Raw genomic sequence first — 18,332 nt, forward strand, 5'->3', positions numbered from 1 at the left:
AGCCCCCCTCCTCCCCCTGCTCCCACCTGCATACATCAAACCACAGGCAATCAACATACTCCCAACCCCCCCCCATCCCCTACCATACAAACATGTCCCAAAAAGATCACACTCAACATGCAAAAATAACAAGAGACAAGTGGACCCCCACTGGGGAGGTGCAGCATGCTCCAGGCTAAAGGACCACAGAAGGCCCCTGCAACCTAGTCCAAAGGGGATGAGGGCAGTCAGGATCTTCCGATGATCATGCCCCATCGTTCACTGCCACCAGTCATACAGGGCCCTCCGGGAACTGCTCCGTGATGAAACGTTGCGCCGCCTCCAAGGTGTCAAAATGATGGGCCCTGCCCTGTTGCACCACTCGCAAATGGGCCGGGTACTGCAAGGAGAAAGCGATGTGGCGTTGGATGAGCCGGGTACAAAGGGTCGAGAACCGTCGACGAGCCTGAGAAACCTCGGCGGCGTAGTCCTGGAAGCAGAGGATGGCTCGGTTTTCATACAACAACTTCTTCCCTTGCCGCAATGTTCTCAGGATCTCCACTTTATGGCGGTAATTAAGAAGGAGGCAAATAACCGCTCTTGGGCGATCTGTAGACTCCCGACGAGGCCCCAAACGATGAGCTCTCTCGACTCTCAAAGGACCCGGAGTCCGCGGAATGGAGAGGGACTCCGGCAGCCAGCGCTCCAAGAAATTCCCGAGCTCTGTCTCCTTCAACGATTCAGGCAGGCCAATAAAGCGCAGGTTGTTGCGGCGCGAGCGGTTTTCTAGATCATCAAGCTTCGCCTGCAACGCCGCGATGGTAGAAGTATGCCCCGCTTGCTCGTGGGAGATTCGTTGAATCGAGTCCTCCGTGGCACTGACGCGCTGCTGCGTCTCCTTCACCTCCGAGGTGAGCGTTGTGAAACGCTGGTCCAGCGTATCAAATTTATCCAAGATACGCTGCAACTTATCGCCCAAGGAGCTCTCAATAGCCGCCTGTACTTCCGCCGTGACTTCAGCCACCCAGCCGGAGCTCGGGGCCTCCGGAGAGGAAGGCGCCATGTGGTCCGCCATTTTAAGATCCGGCTGTTTTGACCGCTCCCGTGCCGTTCGGGAGAGCTTAGAGGCCATCTTGCGCCCCGCCCGCACCAATAATCAGCGCGGAGCACTCCCGCCCGACGCAGGGAAAAGAACGGGTAGATTAGATGCAGGCAAGAGGCAAACCGAGAGCGGGTGTATCGGAGCTGCCGCAGCGAGCTGTTCACAGCTCCATGTTTCCGCCGGAAGTTTTTCATTAATATTTAATTTCTTTTTCCAGAAATACAGTGGTACCTTGGTTTACAAGCATAATTCGTTCCAGAAGCATGCTCGTAATCCAAAGCGCTAATGGAAACTCAGACAATTCGTTCCACAACCCCAAAACGCAAAGTAACCCCTTTTGTTCCTCACTCTTGCTTTAATGATGACATGCTCAGTGACAGCAGCCCCAAGAGGAGCTGTATCACGGCTCTATGCTGTTGAACATCTAGGGCCTGTAAGCGCTCAGCCGGTCATACGGCCCCGGTGTGCCTTTATTGATATCGGCAACTGGCGACGAGTTTTCCCAGGGGACATGTATCGCGAAAGAAAGACCAAGACACAGCGCATGTGTCTGTGTTTTGTGCGGTTGATAAAGCCACGAGCCCGTGGCCACGGTTCACACATGGACAGCATCACGGATCCATCCACGGCTGGAGAATACTAGCCACCTGCAGGCACACTCTGAGACATGATAAAAAGCGGAGAATCGCACAGAGCCTGTGAAAGAACGTTGGCTGGAGAAAAAGCGCCATCCCGATAAACCCTCGTGTATCGGGATGGCACTCGTCTTAAAGTTACTCAAGTGGCACTCGAATTAAAGTTTGCTGGAGTGTTTTGCTCGTCTTGCAAAACACTCACAAACCGCATTACTCGCACACTGAGGTTTGACTGTAATAATAATACTAAAGTGTGGCTCTGTTGTCCCTGATATCCATTGCTCCACATTTATTTATATCACTTTCTATCCCATCCTCCCCAAAGAGCTCAGAACAAGTTACAGGCTAACATACGTGATATACAGTTTACAGGTTGCAATGTGCCATAGTTAGAGTGCAAAGTTTTTCAATACAAGTTTTTGTCCTAATGCGACATGTACCGATGACCATGTATCAATATACATTTCTTTGTAATCTATTGGTCAAGGGTGGGGGAGTTATGTGAACATGTATTTTTTATTGCTTTCCTAAAATTTAGGAGTCCTTCAAGGGATCTAATCTGCGGGGGCAGTCAATTACAGTGGCTCAGAATGAAGTGGGAGTTGAGCAGCCAGGTTTAGCTAGCAGCTTAATTGACACCCACACAGAGACTGCTGCTTCAAAGTGCGCTTGTGTCCAATTACCCTGCTTAGAGTAGGAAAGTTGTTTGGCGGTTTGCAGTTGAAGGGCATGACCAGGGGGCGTTTTTGAGGCGTATTTTATCCTGGGAGTGGAGGGACCTATTCGGCATGTACAGAGGAAACTTGGTCGTCATATAGCCTGGCGCCGTGTCGTGTAAGGATTTGAACGCTAGCATCAGGCCCTTGAGGCTAGACTGTATATACATGTGTGATTCTCATTTATTTATTTTCTTCACACCTAAACCATCTTAAAAAGTCATTATTGTGGTATATTACATAGTGGGATCTCAGGGAGAGGAGAAGATGCTGCGGATTGGCAGACTGCATGGATCATTTGGTCTTTATTTGCCATCATGTTTTTGTGTGTATGTGTATGTATATACATATTTCATAAAGGTGCATAAGTGTCTGCTCCTTATGTAACAGGCCATTTCAGGCTTCGTGCTTAAGACTAATTATATAACAGAATGCCTATTTTCTGCAGGTGTTTGAGTAAAGAGAGGGTGGCATGGTAGATCTTGTTCAGCATGCATTTTGGCATTCCGTCACCTGACATGGCAGCAAACCTCTCACTTCTCTACAGGAGCTGCATTATTTAAACAGGGAACAAAGGCATGGGACTGACCATTCGAATTGTTGAAACTGCACATCACTTCTTTTAATAGGGAACATTTGAGTATGGAATTTTTCTGGTTCTTGAGTTTTCAGACATCAGGATGGAGGCTGGATTTTGAACAGAACTAACCTGTGGGATTCCAAGAACTCAATCTGTTTCACTTCTTCCAGTTCCTGCTCATTGCTTCTTTCTAGTTAGAGTGGCATTTTAGAAAGGATTCCCAAATTGGGACATCTGAAGTTTTGCTAGTATCTGAGAACAGGATCTGCCAATTTGGAGCCTATTCTAAAATAAATGATGAAATGGATGTTCATGTGTTGGTGGTGTGTAGCATGAACATCCATTTTAGAAAAAATGAACATCTCAAAATATCAGTGTGGCACCACAAGAGCATCTGTAACAGCTTGTACACCGGCCTTCCTACAAAGGAACAACAAGAGTTCAGCATACCACGGTTAGGCTACTAAAATACCTCAGTCCTTTTGATCCCATTACCTCAGCACCAAATGAAGTATACTGACTACCTGTACGGAAGCGGATCCCCCCTCTCCCCCACACACATTACATGGCGGAAAAGCTCCCCCATCTACCACCTGACCAGATCACTTATCCCAGCTGTAATGCCGCCTATACATCCCACCGGCCCACCAGCTCCAAGTGGAAACCGCTTGGAAACGATCCTTTTCTCATTGCGTGGTAAAACTGTGGAACCAGCTTCCCTCGGACATCCGAGCTATAGATAGCCTGCTACCTTTCCGGAATGCAGTAAAAACCATGTTACTCCTTTGGGGGGGGGGGCTGGGGGTTTGGGGTTCTTTGTAACCTGAGAGGACATAAGAGTCCGGTCCTCTTGGGGGGTGGGGAGCCCTGTTTTCCTTGGTTGGGGTGAAACTGCTATATATTTTTGTCTGCTGTTTGCCTGTGTTATGGTTTGTTGTTTAATAAAAACAGATTTCAACATAAAAAAACCATGTTATTCTCAAACCTTCGCATACCTGCTTTGAGACCCTAATGGCCGGGCTATAGTGGACTGTAACTGCAATCGACCACCAGAGACTCATTACTGTGTGTGGTGTATTGCTCCAACTCCTACCGTGCTCCCATTGGTCTAATGTCTCCAGTTTGTTTGTGAATGTAGTTTCAAGTTTAATTAATTTTAATATACTGACCATCGACATGCACCTGGCCAGTTTAAAATGCTAAAAATGAAAGGTTAAAATAAATTTTTGTAGGGGGGGAAATGTGAACATTAAATAGACAAATTACAAATGCGAACATGACCTTAAGGGTAAAGGGGGAGGGGAAAGTTAATCATTACATCATTAAGAACAAATTAATTAAAGGGAAGAAGGGGGGAGGATAAAACACCAGGAATGGGGATCGCTTCTTAAAAGCAGTTTGTGTTTATTTTGCAGGCTGTTGGAAAGGAAATATTTAGACGCTATGGGATGCGTCTTGGAATAAGAACATTTTTAGTTTAGTCTTGAATTTGTCGAGTGAATTTTCAAGGCAGAGTTGAGATGGCATGGCGTTCCATAAAGTTGGAGCTACAACAGAAAAGTTAGTTTTTTCTAGTGTAGTAGAATTCTTTGATGGAAGGTATGGTCAGTAATCCTTAGCCCAATGCCTCCAGTATATTGTGAATGCCTCCAGTATATTGTAACCTGTTCTGGGCTTCTGGGGAAGACAGGCTATAAAACTAACTAAATAACTGTTTAAGTTCCAGCACATATACAGTGGTACTTCAGAATCCGAACGCCCAAGAACTCGAACGACTTGGAATCCGAACCTTTTTTTGTAGTAAATTTTGTCTTGGAATCCAAACTCTGCTTTGGAATCCGAACGCCCTGTAAATTGTATGTGTGTGTTTGTGCCCCAGAATCTGAATGCTACTTTGGAATATTTGTTAATATTTTACCTTAAAATCCAGTGTATTTTCGGTTAAAATTTGACTTTGTGGGACCCAGGAACGGATTAATCCATTTTCTATTATTTTCAATGGGAAAAATTGTCTTGGAACTCGAACGGGGTTCTGGAACAGATTAAGTTTGGATTCCAAGGTATCACTGTATTTATTTATTTTAGCCAGTAGATGCATATTTCTGCTGGAGCAGTCACAGAACTCGGTATCCCATGCCAGTTTCACCAACTACTAGGGGATGAAGGAGATGACCTCTCGATCCATCCAGTGGAGCTCTGCTCAATAGGGGCGTTTTTCTGAAATCTTCATGCACTAAAACTCTCTTTTGAAAACTCTTGCCTGAATCTCAACTGTAAGTGCTGCTGCTGGGTGATCTCTGGGATTCCTGCTCCCCCCTACTGCTTGAGGGGGCCCTGGCACTGTGAATGTTGCCTCTGGATATAAGCTATGGCCTGCTACCTGGGACTCTCAACTTGCTATGTAGGTTAGAGTGAGAGGCAAGTGGGGGGTCTAACATTGGAATATGCTTGTGGGAATGAGCATGACAGGAATGAACCTCATTCCTAAGACAGGGTATGTGGAGTATAATCTCGGTCTCTCCAATTTACTGCTAAAGCTCACTATAGTATTTGTGCCAAAGAGAGCTTCTTTCTGGAGTTCGTAAAATGTCAGCGACTTATCCAGGTGTGCTTGAAGGTTCTCTTTGATCCTGCCTCTGGCATCCAAAACTACGGGAAATATTTCTGAATTTTCTTGGTTTTGGACTGCATTTCTTGGTCCTTCAGAATCTTCCCTTTCTTTACACGATTCACCAAGTTATTGCTTGGAACCGGCACTTCTAGAATCTGTGCTGTTCTGGTGTTTTCTTTTTTTTTTTTTTTAAATTTCTTTATTCTTTTTCAAGCTTACATCAAATGCACAAAAAGAACAACATGAAATACTATCATATAACACTTGAACATCATACATTATATTCTTAATATGTAAATTAATTAAAAACCCTCCCCCCTCCCATCTTTCTATACAATCATTAAAACTATCATATTCCTTCAAAATTTCAATTTCGCTACATCTTATCTTCCAATCCCCCACCCCCCTATGTATATTATCAAAGAAAAATGATGCCTATTCACTACAAAAATCAACCATTGATCTCCATATCTTTAAAAAATTTTTATAACTTCCTTTCTGTATTGCAATTGCTCTTTCCATCTTGTAAATATGACACAGGGAATTCCACCAAAACGTATAATTGAGATTACTATAATTTTTCCAGTTGTTAGTAATATGTTGCATAGCAACACCCGTAATTATCATCAAAAGCTTATTGTTATGTGCTGATAATTGACTTTTTTTCCTCATAGACATACCGAACAGAACAGTATCATATGATATTTCCACATGATTTTCCAATAAGCAATTTATTTGAGACCAAATTGAATTCCAAAAATTCCTAATGCAGGGGCAATAAAAAATTAGATGATCCAATGTCCCCACTTCTAGTGTTTTCTGTTGCCACTCTTTTATCATGCTTGTGGCTATGAATGACGAACCATGAATTCTTAACTCCAGTTCTTTAGTTCGTTGTCCTCCCCACTCCCCAGTCATAATTTTCAGGGACCATAGCAGGACAGGCTTCAGCTGAGCTGAATGCTCAGATGTGTGGAGAAATGCAAACCAGGTGTACTGAACAACATAAACTCTAGAGCACTATTGTATCTGAAGTAGTGAAACAAATTTCCAAAAATAAGTGGCTCGACCATTTTGCTTATTTCAAGATCTCGCTAAATGATTTCAAAACAGTTTGGTAGCATCGCAGCCCATTTATTTAATAATTGCCTCTGTTGTTGTCAAGACACATAAAAGCACAATTTATCCAATGTCCCCGAAGGCAACAACTCATCCTAATCCATTAATAGAGCTGAAGCCAAGAGGAAGGATTATACACATACTTTCAGAGAAGCAGGATCTGACCTGTAAAAATCAAAGTACTTACTGCCCCAAAAAGTCAGGTATTGATCCATAAGATCTGTAGCTTTCTTCGGCAAAGCTCTCTTTGAGGAATAATGTACACAGATCAGTGGGTGACCTGTGAAGTACACATGGCTGTGCTAGGGCACCCTTGTCCCTTCCAAGGACACCCCCTATGCACACTCTGAGTAGTGCCATTGAGATGAGCACCTACTAACTCTGTTGGTTGTGTGGGCAGAAAGGGGGGTGCTTGAAGCAGTTGAAGATATTAGGTCACATGGGTTCTAGAATGGTGTGTGCAGTTGTGTATGATTGAAAATGTTTCATGGAGAGATGGCTCTAAATCAGTGTCTCTCAAACTTTTTTTTTAGCTCCGGCACACTAAACGGAGCAAATGTTTTTTTGCACCATATTATAATTGAAATGATAAAATTGAAAAATCAACAAAACATTAAATTTAAAGATGTGGTAGGAACGCGTTGCCAGAGGATGTGGTAAGAGCGGATAGCGTAGCTGGTTTTAAGAAAGATTTGGACAAGTTCCTGGAGGAAAAGTCCATAGTCTGTTATTGAGAAAGATATGGGGGAAACCAGTGCTTGCCCTGGATCGGTAGCATGGAATGTTGCTACTCCTTGGGTTTTGGCCAGATACTAGTGACCTGGATTGGCCACCGTGAGAACGGGCTATTGGTCTGACCCAGTAAGGCTATTCTTATGTTATGTTCTTATATTATTAATTTAAAGCTCTTTAAGCTATGTATGGGTAATTGTAACAATGGTGAAACTAAAATAGATAGAATAGAATTGCTAATAAATATGATGGATGTGCTTGTTTTTGAGTGCAAATTAATTCAAAACACAGCTTGAGAGTTGACAAGCAAACATGTATTTCATCATCCACCATCTGCATGCAGTCATTCTGTTGATTTTTCTATTTAATTTCTGTGAGAGCTGAAAATACAAGTTTGCAGAGATAAGAAGATCCAAATGGTAACAAAACCTTGATTGCTTTGTTGCTCAAGTTAGGACAATTACTGCATAAAAATAAGTTGTGTTTCTTCCTTTGTAGAAATTGGGGACTGGGGGTGGGAGTATCTGGTTTATAGTGAAGTTGGGATGTGTTTTGGTACTCACTTTACTTTGTTGTACACCTTGCATTTTTGTGTGTTTGTATTTTTTCACAAAAAGCAATAAAATATATTTGAAAAAATAAAAAAATAAAAATAAGATTACTTGCCGTTAGTTTTCAAGGACAAATCACATCAAAGAATGATGCTTATCTGGACAGTTGCACACAGATGCTCATAACATTGACAGACTCTTGCATATACAATATACATGTCATCTATTTTAATGTATACTTATGAAGAGAATTTTTAAAAATAAAGTAAAATTCTGCAATCTGTCATGGCACACCCAGAATCTCTTCAGGGCACACAGTTTGAGAGACACTGCTCTAAATATCCATATTGAATGCTGAGGTGAGTCACTGCCTTCTGGCTTTGAGTGATTCAAGCAGCATCATTTCTCTTTCTCTATGAAAGAAACCTAAACGGTGCCTAACTTTGGACGCATTTTTCAGAATCGGGGCCTGTGCTAAAAACCGCTTCCGCAGTTTTGTAAAAGGTGGGGAATATGACAAAACATGGCATGGTGAGATGTAGCATGGTGAGCACAGTATGGCAATAACATAATAACACAGATATGTAAATAAAATAACAAAATCAGGGGAAAATAAAGGATATGGAGCGAAAACAGTTGTCTGCCAGCATTCCCGTGAGAAATACTGGATTAATCCTCCCTCTGCCTGCTTTGGAGGTTTTTGTATAAGCCCTTCAGAGGGAGGAGAGGTCATGTGTTACTTGGTGAGCTGAGATGGAGTCAATATGATCACTGTGGTGAAAAAAACAAGACAGTGAAACGAGCCTTTGTTTCTGCTTCTGTGTGGCTCTCTCTTCCACTGTTGAGAGAGCTAGAGAAAATCTACACTATTTGAAAGTAACTCACCTTGAACTACTATTGAAAAACCATGCTCTAAGTCCAAGAGATCAGTTCTTTATTCCACAGGTCTGGTTTGCTTCAGTGTGGCAGAGGGTCCTGCCGAATTCAAGCTACAAAGCTGCAATGTCTTAGGCACCGGTATGATTTCAAAGCCAGAAAAAGAAACATACTGGTTTATCTGTTCTCATACAGTGTACTCTAGTTATGTGCAAGGCCTTGGGACTGAAGTTTAATTTGCATTTTACTAGGGTTACCAAATGTCCGGATTTCTCCGGACATATCCTCCTTTTGAGGATATATCCGGGGGTCCGGACGGCTTTTCAAAACCCGGCACTTTGTCCGGGTTATGAAAAGCTTTCTCTGAAATTGTCGGGCAAGAGGGCATCCACGCATGTGTGGATGCCACACGATGTCATCGTGCATGAGTGAATGTGACATCATCGCGTCGTATGCGCGGATGCCCTCTTGCCCAACCACAGCAAGCAGCAGGGGCGGGGCTAGGTTGGGATTAGGGGCAGGGCTAAGGTAGGGATTGGCGGGTCTATGAATCCGGATGTTACAAATGTAAAATCTGGTAACCCTACTTTTAATCAGAGCATGAACATAACTGACATTCCTTTCTGAACTGTCTGTTACCACATGTTACTACTAACACAAGCCAGTGTGGCACTATTTATGCATTACTAGGACAGTATAACAATTTTGTAAAAATATCAGTTAGCTAATGTAGTCAGGATAAGTGTAGCTCAGGGTCTCGCAAACTTTTTCCAAGCTTTGGCACACAACTCAGGGCTGTGGCTGGAGGGTCTCCGCACACACGCTGACATCAGCGCGAAGATATCGTGCGCATGTGTGATGTCATCACGTCAACATCCGTGCTTGTGCAGAGGTCCTCCAGATGAGGCCCTGAGCTTGTTACCCTGAAATTAGTATGCCTACAGAGAGCAGGAAAGGTGCCAATGCCAGCTGACTCAGCTTCATGACGTGCTTCTCGCAAAACACCTGAAATCTCGCCATGGCACACAGTTTGTGATACTCTGGTGTAGCTCATTTATTAATTAATAGGACAGTTGTGGGTGGCAGGGGACACGTGAATGAAAGAACACCAGGTGAGCAGATTGTGCACATTAACGGAGTTCCAGTCAAGTTGTGGCGTATAAACAGGACCAATCAAATACACGCAGATAAGCGGAGCACGTGCTTACAGCTGGTATGCTTAACCAAAGTGATTGCTAATTAAAGTCTACGGTAGAAAAACGGGACTGGCACTCTGTAGTGCAGATAAGTGAGTAGTGAGTATGCACTCACCGATGTGCACAAAAGTGGAGTGATTTATGTCTTATTAAAACTTGATATACTCCTCAACTTACATAGATCTAAGCCAGGGGTCTCAAAGTCCGTCCTTGAGGGCCACAATCCAGTTGGGTTTTCAGGATTTCCCCAATGAATATGCATGAGATCTATGTGCATGCACTGCTTTCAATGCATATTCATTGGGGAAATCCTGAAAATCCGACTAGATTGTGGCCCTCAAGGAGGGACTTTGAGATCCCTGATCTAAGCAGTTTACAATAAAACAAAATTCAATATAACTGAAAAGAACGCCATCAAATTTATGTTTAAATGTGTTTATTGCAAAAAAAAAAAAAAAAAAATATATATATATATATATATATATATATATTATTATACAAAAGGGAACTATACATATAAAAAGTAAAATATTTGGAACAATGATAGAAAACTCAAAGACCAAGAATTTTACAATTAAAAATATAAATTCCCCCCTTACTCCCCCCCATGCTACTCCTTTTCTCCCCCCTGAATAAGATAAATCATACTAAAGATAACAGATTTTGCAGGAGGCCTTGGTTCTTATACTTCCCCCTCCCCCACTTCAGGCTTGCAGGGAAGAAGGGAAAACCCTCTCCTTTCTCCACCATCTTTTCCACTGCAAGATGAGCTACACTTGAATGACTTAAACTGTATCACTATTAATACAATCAGAATGACATAGAATAGGTGAAAATCCAATAATACTGACATACAACACTTTCACACGGATTGTTCAAAATAAAAAGAAGCAAAATACTAAGTCACAACTATACACAAGCCAAAGTATCAAACTCAAGGGAGGAAAAAGCCTGAGAAACAAACCCTCCCATCACACGATAGTGGCTTAAGGTGGTCAGGTAAAAACCTCATTGGCATAAAAAGCCTCCTTTGAAGTAGCTATAGGCTCTGTGCAGTACAGGTATTAAAGTGGAAAACAAATTGACTTATCTTCACAATCGGTACACCAAGGGTGGCATGGAGACGTTGCTGTGCATGGAGACGTTAGTCCCACGTTAAAGTTTCGATCGGGCTGCTTACACCCTGAGGCAGCAGAATTGTGAAACGCTGGCCACTGTACATAAATTGATAGATCTTCCAGATCAACTGTGTGTTTCTTTACTGTGATTAGGAAATCACTTTGCAGCAGGGAAGAGCTACATTGCTTCTGAGGGTATTAACGCCAAATTTCAGCACAGCCCTGACAAAGCTTCATTCCAGCACTGCCATCCATATCGGTGACATCACTTCTCTGAAGGTATTAACGCTAAAATTGAGCACAGCCATGACAAAGCTTCATTCGAGGACTGCCATCCATATCGGTGACATCACTTCCTCTGGGCCCCATGCATCTTTAAAAAAAAAAAAAATAATTATTATATATTAGCATTTTTTAAAAACATTTTTGTTCAGTATGTCACATGCATAAACATTAACGGATATGTCACAACAGAAGAAAGGTTGAGAATCACAATTGTAGACAAAAATAGATTAGAGAGCAGAGTGGCAGTTCTTAGCTCTGTTCTAGGCTCATGCCTACTCCCTCTTTTTCTTGCAGGCTTGCTTTAGTACAACACCCCCTGCTCTTCTGGTTCTGGAGTTTGATAAGAAGTGAAGAACTGTATTGCATCCTTCCTTACCCCCCCCCCCCCCCCACCACCACCACAAAAAAAAAAAAAAAAATTAAGCCCTGTTTTTTAAGCATCTGAATGTGAAAAATTTACAAGGGTGGGAAGACTTTGAAAAAGCACTGTAAATATTAATTGCTCTTGGGATCATGCTTCATCTTTCTAATCATATTGCACAAAGCTTTCTTCTTGGCAATAGTTCAAGCAAGGGTAAAGATCAGCCTGGTCTCTGTAAGTATGATAGGTTTCACTCAGATGGCTTCAAGATGTATACTCTTGGCAGTTTGTTTTCACGTGGTTAACCAGCCTTAAATGAAGTCCTGACCTCTGTGGAGAGAAGCATTAAGGCTGGGAAGAGAGATTGATTCAGTGTCTCTTTCCTGCTGCACTGACTAAATTCAGACCCATATGCAATATGTCGGGCTGCCTAGAAAGCCATTGAGCAGTTTAGCAGAAAATATATTAACCTTACAGTCAGAAATAAAGAAGTGTGTTTGTGGTTCTTTTGGATTTAATTACCTTTCCAAATCCAAGCTCAAGGAGAATTTTATTTTTGTAGAATAGGTATTTGCCCACAATAGGTATTCTAGCCAGGGGTAGGCAATTCCGGTCCTCGAGAGCCAGAGCCAGGCCAGGTTTTTAGGATATCCACAATAAATCTGCATGAGATAGATTTGCATCTCAAGGAGGCAGTGCATGCAAATCCATCTCATATATATTAATTGTGGATATCCTGAAAACCTGACCTGGCTCTTGAGGACCAGAATTGCCTACCCCTGTTCTAGCCCATAATCCAAGAACTAGATTTACTAAAAGGTGCAACTACATTAATGTGCATTATTTTATGCAGGTCTCATTTTATGTCATGGAACCTAGTTACTAATAATGTAAGTTAACAGCAATAGAACATGCTAATGCTATATTATGCTTTAGTAAATCTAGCCCTAAGTGTTTTTGTTTTCTTGAGGTAAGGAGGGTGAAGTGACTTGCACCCTGGCTCTCAGCACCTTGCTCTAACCACTAGGCTATGATTCCTTTTAAGCTCAGTGTTTCCTCTTTCTGCAATCTTTTGTAATTTTAGAAGGCTAACCTCTTTTACTTTACCTTCTCAGCTACTACTTTTGAGAACCAAAGCGGCCTTCTTTTCCTCTTACTTTCCTTTCAAAATGGTTTGTTGCCCTTCCAATAGCTCCTTTCAGTTTTGCCCACTGTTTTCCTACTCCTTCCAGATGTTCCCATCCAGACAACAATTCCTTGATGTAATCTCCCATCTGAACAGTTTTTTGTTTTTTTTAAGTCTAGACCCTTTACTTTTGAAAGAGCCCTCTCTACACCTGTCTTAATATTAAACCACACCATGTGGTGATCACAGGATGCCAGATGATCACCCACTATAACATCAGAAACACTTTCCCCGTTTGTAAGCACTAAGTCCAGTATGGCCCCTATCCTGGGTGGGTTCCATTACCAACTGCTGAAATAGTTTTTGTAGAGAATCTAGGATCTCCCTACTTCTAGGAGACCTGGCAGTAAAAACTTTATCTGCTTACTTAGCTGATTAGTGAATTGGAATATCACTTGCAACTGGTACCAGCTCAGCACTAACTGGACAGTGCAAGAGTGGTTGGTGCTAACATTCGGCAACACTGTCCAGGTATAAGTGCCACTGAAGATCAGTGGAAAGGCATCCACCGATGATTTAACTGAGCAGAAGGTTCTCCAGCCTGGGAGTGTGTGATGTTGTGGTTAAAGCTACAGCCTCAGCACCCTGAGGTTGTGGGTTTAAACCCACGCTGCTGTTTGTGACCCTGGGCAAGTCACTTAATCCACCCATTGCCTCGAGTCCCGCTGGGACAAACAGGGAAAAATGCTTGCGTACCTGAATAAATTGATGTAAACCGTTCTGAGCTCCATTGGGAGAACAGTATAGAAAATTGAATAAATAAATAAATAGTTTGAATATTGATCTCTTAATTATTTGAATATTTCTAGAATTGTTCTCTTACACGGAAAACATAGATTGTGGTGCGAATGAATTTTGAATTGTATTTTTTTAGATAGCAGAATATGGAGTTTACAATCCATGTAGGTACACACCTCTCCTCCCCCAACCATCCAGGCAGGTTTAACCCAGTGTTCTTCAACCACCGGTCCATGGACCAGTGCTGGTCCACAGAAATTTCCTGCCGGTCCACAGGGCCAGCACGTGCATCAGGCCCTAAACAGTGTTCTTCAACCTCCGGTCCATGGTGCGATCGATGCGGCGTTATCTTCGAACCAGCTCCCTCTTCCTAACTGATTCAGTGCACAAAGCCACGGGCAGTGGCTCCTACGGGCATCTTGCGCCTGAACCGGAAGCCTTCCCTCTGACATTGCAACGTCAGAGGGAAGGCTTCCAGATGAGGCACGGGACGTGCAAGGTGCAATTAGTACTATTATGGGGGCGGGGTCTGGGGTGGAGATTGGGTAGAGATGGGCGGGGTCTGGCTCACGACTTAGCCCAGTGTTCTTCAACCGCCGGTCCACAGAATAATTCTTTTATTTCTGCCAGTCCATAGGTGTAAAAAGGTTGAAAAACACTGGTTTAACCTGTATTGTTGTCTGGTTCAAAGTGATATTCTGGTCTGTTCGAAATGAAACAACATAGCGGAAGCTCTTTTCAAATCAGAGCATTTACAAAATGGCAAAACAATCCAAATCAATTTTAATTTCATCCACTATTCTTGCCAGTATAAAAGACTTCCCCCCCCCCCCCCCTTCAAACAAGATTACCAAGGCTTGTCACATTCTTGTCCTTCCATTACACTTAGCCCTGAACTTCCTGCATCTAAACCTTTTTCAGTAGTATCTTGAGGTGAGTTGTATTCAGAAACACTAGTATTCTCCTGCCCCCAAAGCCTTATAATCTAATTTTGTACCTGAGACAATGGACCTGACAAGGAAAAGTGACTTGCCCAAGATAGTTGGAATATGTATCCTGGTATTTCCTTTTTCTTCCCTGTTTTTACAGCTAGCTTTGTGAGAAAAGTGATTGTCTCACTCCTTGTTTGGGGAGGGCAGGCAAGTCAATTAACTACTATCTGTCTTGTCACTCCCTCATCTAATGTAAACTCTTGCCAGTGCATAATCTAAACTGTTCAGCTGGATCTTGGTTTCCCTCTGTCAGAAAAGAGAAGGATATGCTTAGCCAGCAAATTTCTGCTCATATGTTGGAGAACAGTTTCCATACCTCTTCCCAAGGGATATATCTCTGGAAATTAATTGCGGAGAAGTCACTGACTGAGGCATAAAAGGAAACATTCCAGAAACACATCCAAACATGGAGGATGCCTGTTGCTTACTCCCTCTCATACAAACTTAGGTAAACGCACATACACATACCTATGCTGTTCTCTACCCACAACCCCCTCACACACACCTGGCCAGTCTCACATTCAACTGATATGTGAAGTAGGCAAGCGCTTATATGCTTGTAATTTTCAGTTACTAATTTTTAAAAGGAAAATCGGCTGCAAGGTTTGCAAAATAAAAGTGCCTATGTATATCACAAACATTAATGGCTACTGAAAAATATCCACAGTATACCTTTAAATGAATAACTGCTCTGCACAGAACTGAAAAGGGCATCATATTGTACCATAAATGAGTGATTCTGCAAAATGTACAGGCCCCGATGCACAAATTGTTTCTGTGCAAGTAAAACTCATAAAAAGTAGCCTTATTAGCACGGAAACCTTCCTCCCGATGTTCAAAAAGGCTCTCTGTGGCTTCTACCGAAACCCTATGCAAATGCATCGCAAGGAGCTCATTAATATTCTAATGAGCTTGTGATGCCCAAAAGGGAACGCACGCTCTCCCTCCCCCATTTACAATTATTAGCTGTAGTGGACGACAAATTGAAGAGGGAATCGAAGTACATACACCAATCAGCAAAACGAAGAAAGCGCCAAGGCCCTCACAGAATAGGATAATGGAGCCATGATTTCAATGGTCACAAGCTGTTGTGCATGTGGTTTCACTCACATAACAGCTGTGTCTATTGAAATTAAATAAAAATTAATTTAATTTAAAAAAAACCAAGACCCTTTTGCCCCCCACCAGAGGGGAAAGCGGCAGCTGCCAGTTTACCTCTACCGGCTCCTAAGCCCCAGCTGATCTGGGCTTACCCTGTCGGCAGGCAGAGAGAGCAGGGGCTGCTTTTTTGGGCAAGCAGGAGGAGAATTGTTCTGAGCAAGCGCTAGGCACAGCTCCTCCTCCTTTTACCAGCGTTTCTGCCTGTATAGTTTTTGTTCTCCTTTGTTCCCTTTCTTTATAATTTTTTTTTTAATCTCATAGTGAGAGCTTAAGCACTCTATCTTGCCGTAGTACTTTCCAACTCAACATTTACTACTTTTGGACAAACTATTTCACAGCTCCATTTATCTTTTCACATCACCAGTCACTTGTACATCTGCTGAATTTTTGCACTATACCACATTGCTGCACAGTGCCACATGGATATTCAGATTCAGCAACACATATGTTATATCCATTTCATACACATCATTACATTGTTATACTATTATTTATAGGACCCCTGAGGAAGACTGTCTTGACGAAACACGGACCGTGTTGGGTCCAACGCTCCCAGCGGACTAGGTCCTTAAGGTTTTTATGTGGATTGCTATGTTGATTTTTTTAGTATTTTTAATAAAGTCCATTTCAGGAACATTGTCTTTTCACAGTGTTTCTTTGCTTTCTCTTGGACTGTTTTCTCTGTGGACTTGCCAGGGTCAATTTCTTTGCTCTTGTTGGCACACAAATAACATACATATAATTTGCATGCTATTGTGTTGAGCATCGCCAGTAAATTTTTTTAAAAAGTTGCTCCCACCACAGTATTTTTTAATCATGGTGTCAGAGCTTTGTGCATCCTGCTCACAGTGTTTTTACACAGTATTCATTTCTGCACCAGTAGAAAAGGGAACTGTAGCCAGATGGTAATGGAACTGTCTCTCCCTCCTCTCCAAAACCTACTCCACCCCCTGTTGGGCCCTTCTAAGACAAAGCAGAGCCCCTCCCATGAATTGCTTACACACTGCCATAAGGACCTGAGGCTGTTCATCAGAAATCCTGGGCCACATGACTTTCTGGGAGGTTATATTATGGAGTGTCAAGCACAGTCCCTAAAGGGAATTTACTTTGGATATGATTGTAAGCTGAACGCCACAGGAGCCTTCAACACATGATAGAATCCTTTAAACCTTTGAATGCAAACAGAAAATGATTTTCTAACTTATTTGTGTCTGACTTCTATGTTTAAATATTTATCATGCATTCTCTTTGTTCTCCTCATTATTCATTACATTACAGTTTCTTTTTTTTTTGTAGAAATTTTCATTTACTGTATCTTTAACAGTTAAGAACATAACAATTGATATACTGGATCAGACCAAAGGTCCATCTAGCCCCGATTCCTGCTTCTAGTAGTGATCAATCCAAGTCACAACAAACACCTGGCAGCATCCAAAAAGAGTAAATAGAATCCATGCTGTTTACCCCAGGGGTAAGCAGCATATTTTTCCAGGTCTGCCATATTAACACTCTATTGACTTTTTCTCCAGGAACTTCTTGGAACCTTCTTAAAACTCAGCTATGTTAACTGCTTTTACAACATTTTTCAGCAAAAAGTTCCAAAGTTTAACTATGCTTTGACTGAATAAAAAAAACAAATGTCTCCAATTTATTAGAAATGTAATATGTTGTAACTTCACGGAGTGTCTCCTAGTGTTTCTGTTTTTTGAAAGCATAAACAATTGATTTGTGTTTACTTTCCTCATAGGATAGTCATTCCATCCCCCATGTTGGTGGTCATTGTTTTCTGTACCTTTTCTAATTCAAAGATAATACGATGTTCTTTGTTTTATTCTCTGTTCCTTTCCTAATAATTTTGAGCTGCACTCTTGAAGGCCCTGCCTTGTTCCACCTCCTTCGACACATATTTCCTGTTCATATGGAGGCAGGATGCATTAAGACCTGTAAGAGTAAGAGCTGAAAGATTATTTGGCAGTTGCTTTGTTTTATTATGATTATTTCTGTGGGCCTAGGAAGCAGTAGCAAGAGGGTGGAGGGGTATAAATTTGAATGGGCTAACAGGATCCAACAATGGACACACACACACATACACACTCTCTCTCTCAGGCTAGTGTTGTAGGGCTATATACCATCTCCTCCCCTCCCTTACTAAGTAGGAATGAGAGAGGAACTGTCCAGAGGAATTAAGGATCTAATTTATGAAGCGTCCTTTTCCTGTGGAGAAACAATGGTATGGTAGACTTTAGAGGGAACTATGAAAAAGGTCTCAGCGACTGGTTCCTAGATCCAAAGAAAATTTGTCAAGGCTTGCAGCACTTTCACTTGGTAAGAAAGTTACCATCTCCTTGTTCAGGTGCTTTTCCCATTGAAAATAAAATCTACGTGTAATTATTA

General features: G+C 42.2%; 2 protein-coding genes across 7 annotated transcripts in view; one reads left to right on the plus strand and one right to left on the minus strand.

The window, feature by feature from the left end:
- Positions 1-18,332, plus strand: part of TSPAN5 (tetraspanin 5) — a 223,159-nt gene that overhangs the window by 142,524 nt on the left and 62,303 nt on the right. The window lies entirely within an intron of this gene.
- The window catches only part of RAP1GDS1 (Rap1 GTPase-GDP dissociation stimulator 1), a 286,317-nt gene continuing 278,770 nt past the window's right edge, over positions 10,786-18,332 (minus strand). The window contains exon 15 of the mRNA XM_033957405.1: positions 10,786-11,588. Within this exon, the coding sequence (XP_033813296.1) occupies positions 11,533-11,588 (56 nt within the window). The 3' untranslated portion in view covers positions 10,786-11,532. The remainder of the gene's footprint in view (positions 11,589-18,332) is intronic.

The sequence above is a fragment of the Geotrypetes seraphini genome, chromosome 1 (assembly GCF_902459505.1).
Source record: "Geotrypetes seraphini chromosome 1, aGeoSer1.1, whole genome shotgun sequence".
NCBI lineage: Eukaryota > Metazoa > Chordata > Amphibia > Gymnophiona > Dermophiidae > Geotrypetes > Geotrypetes seraphini.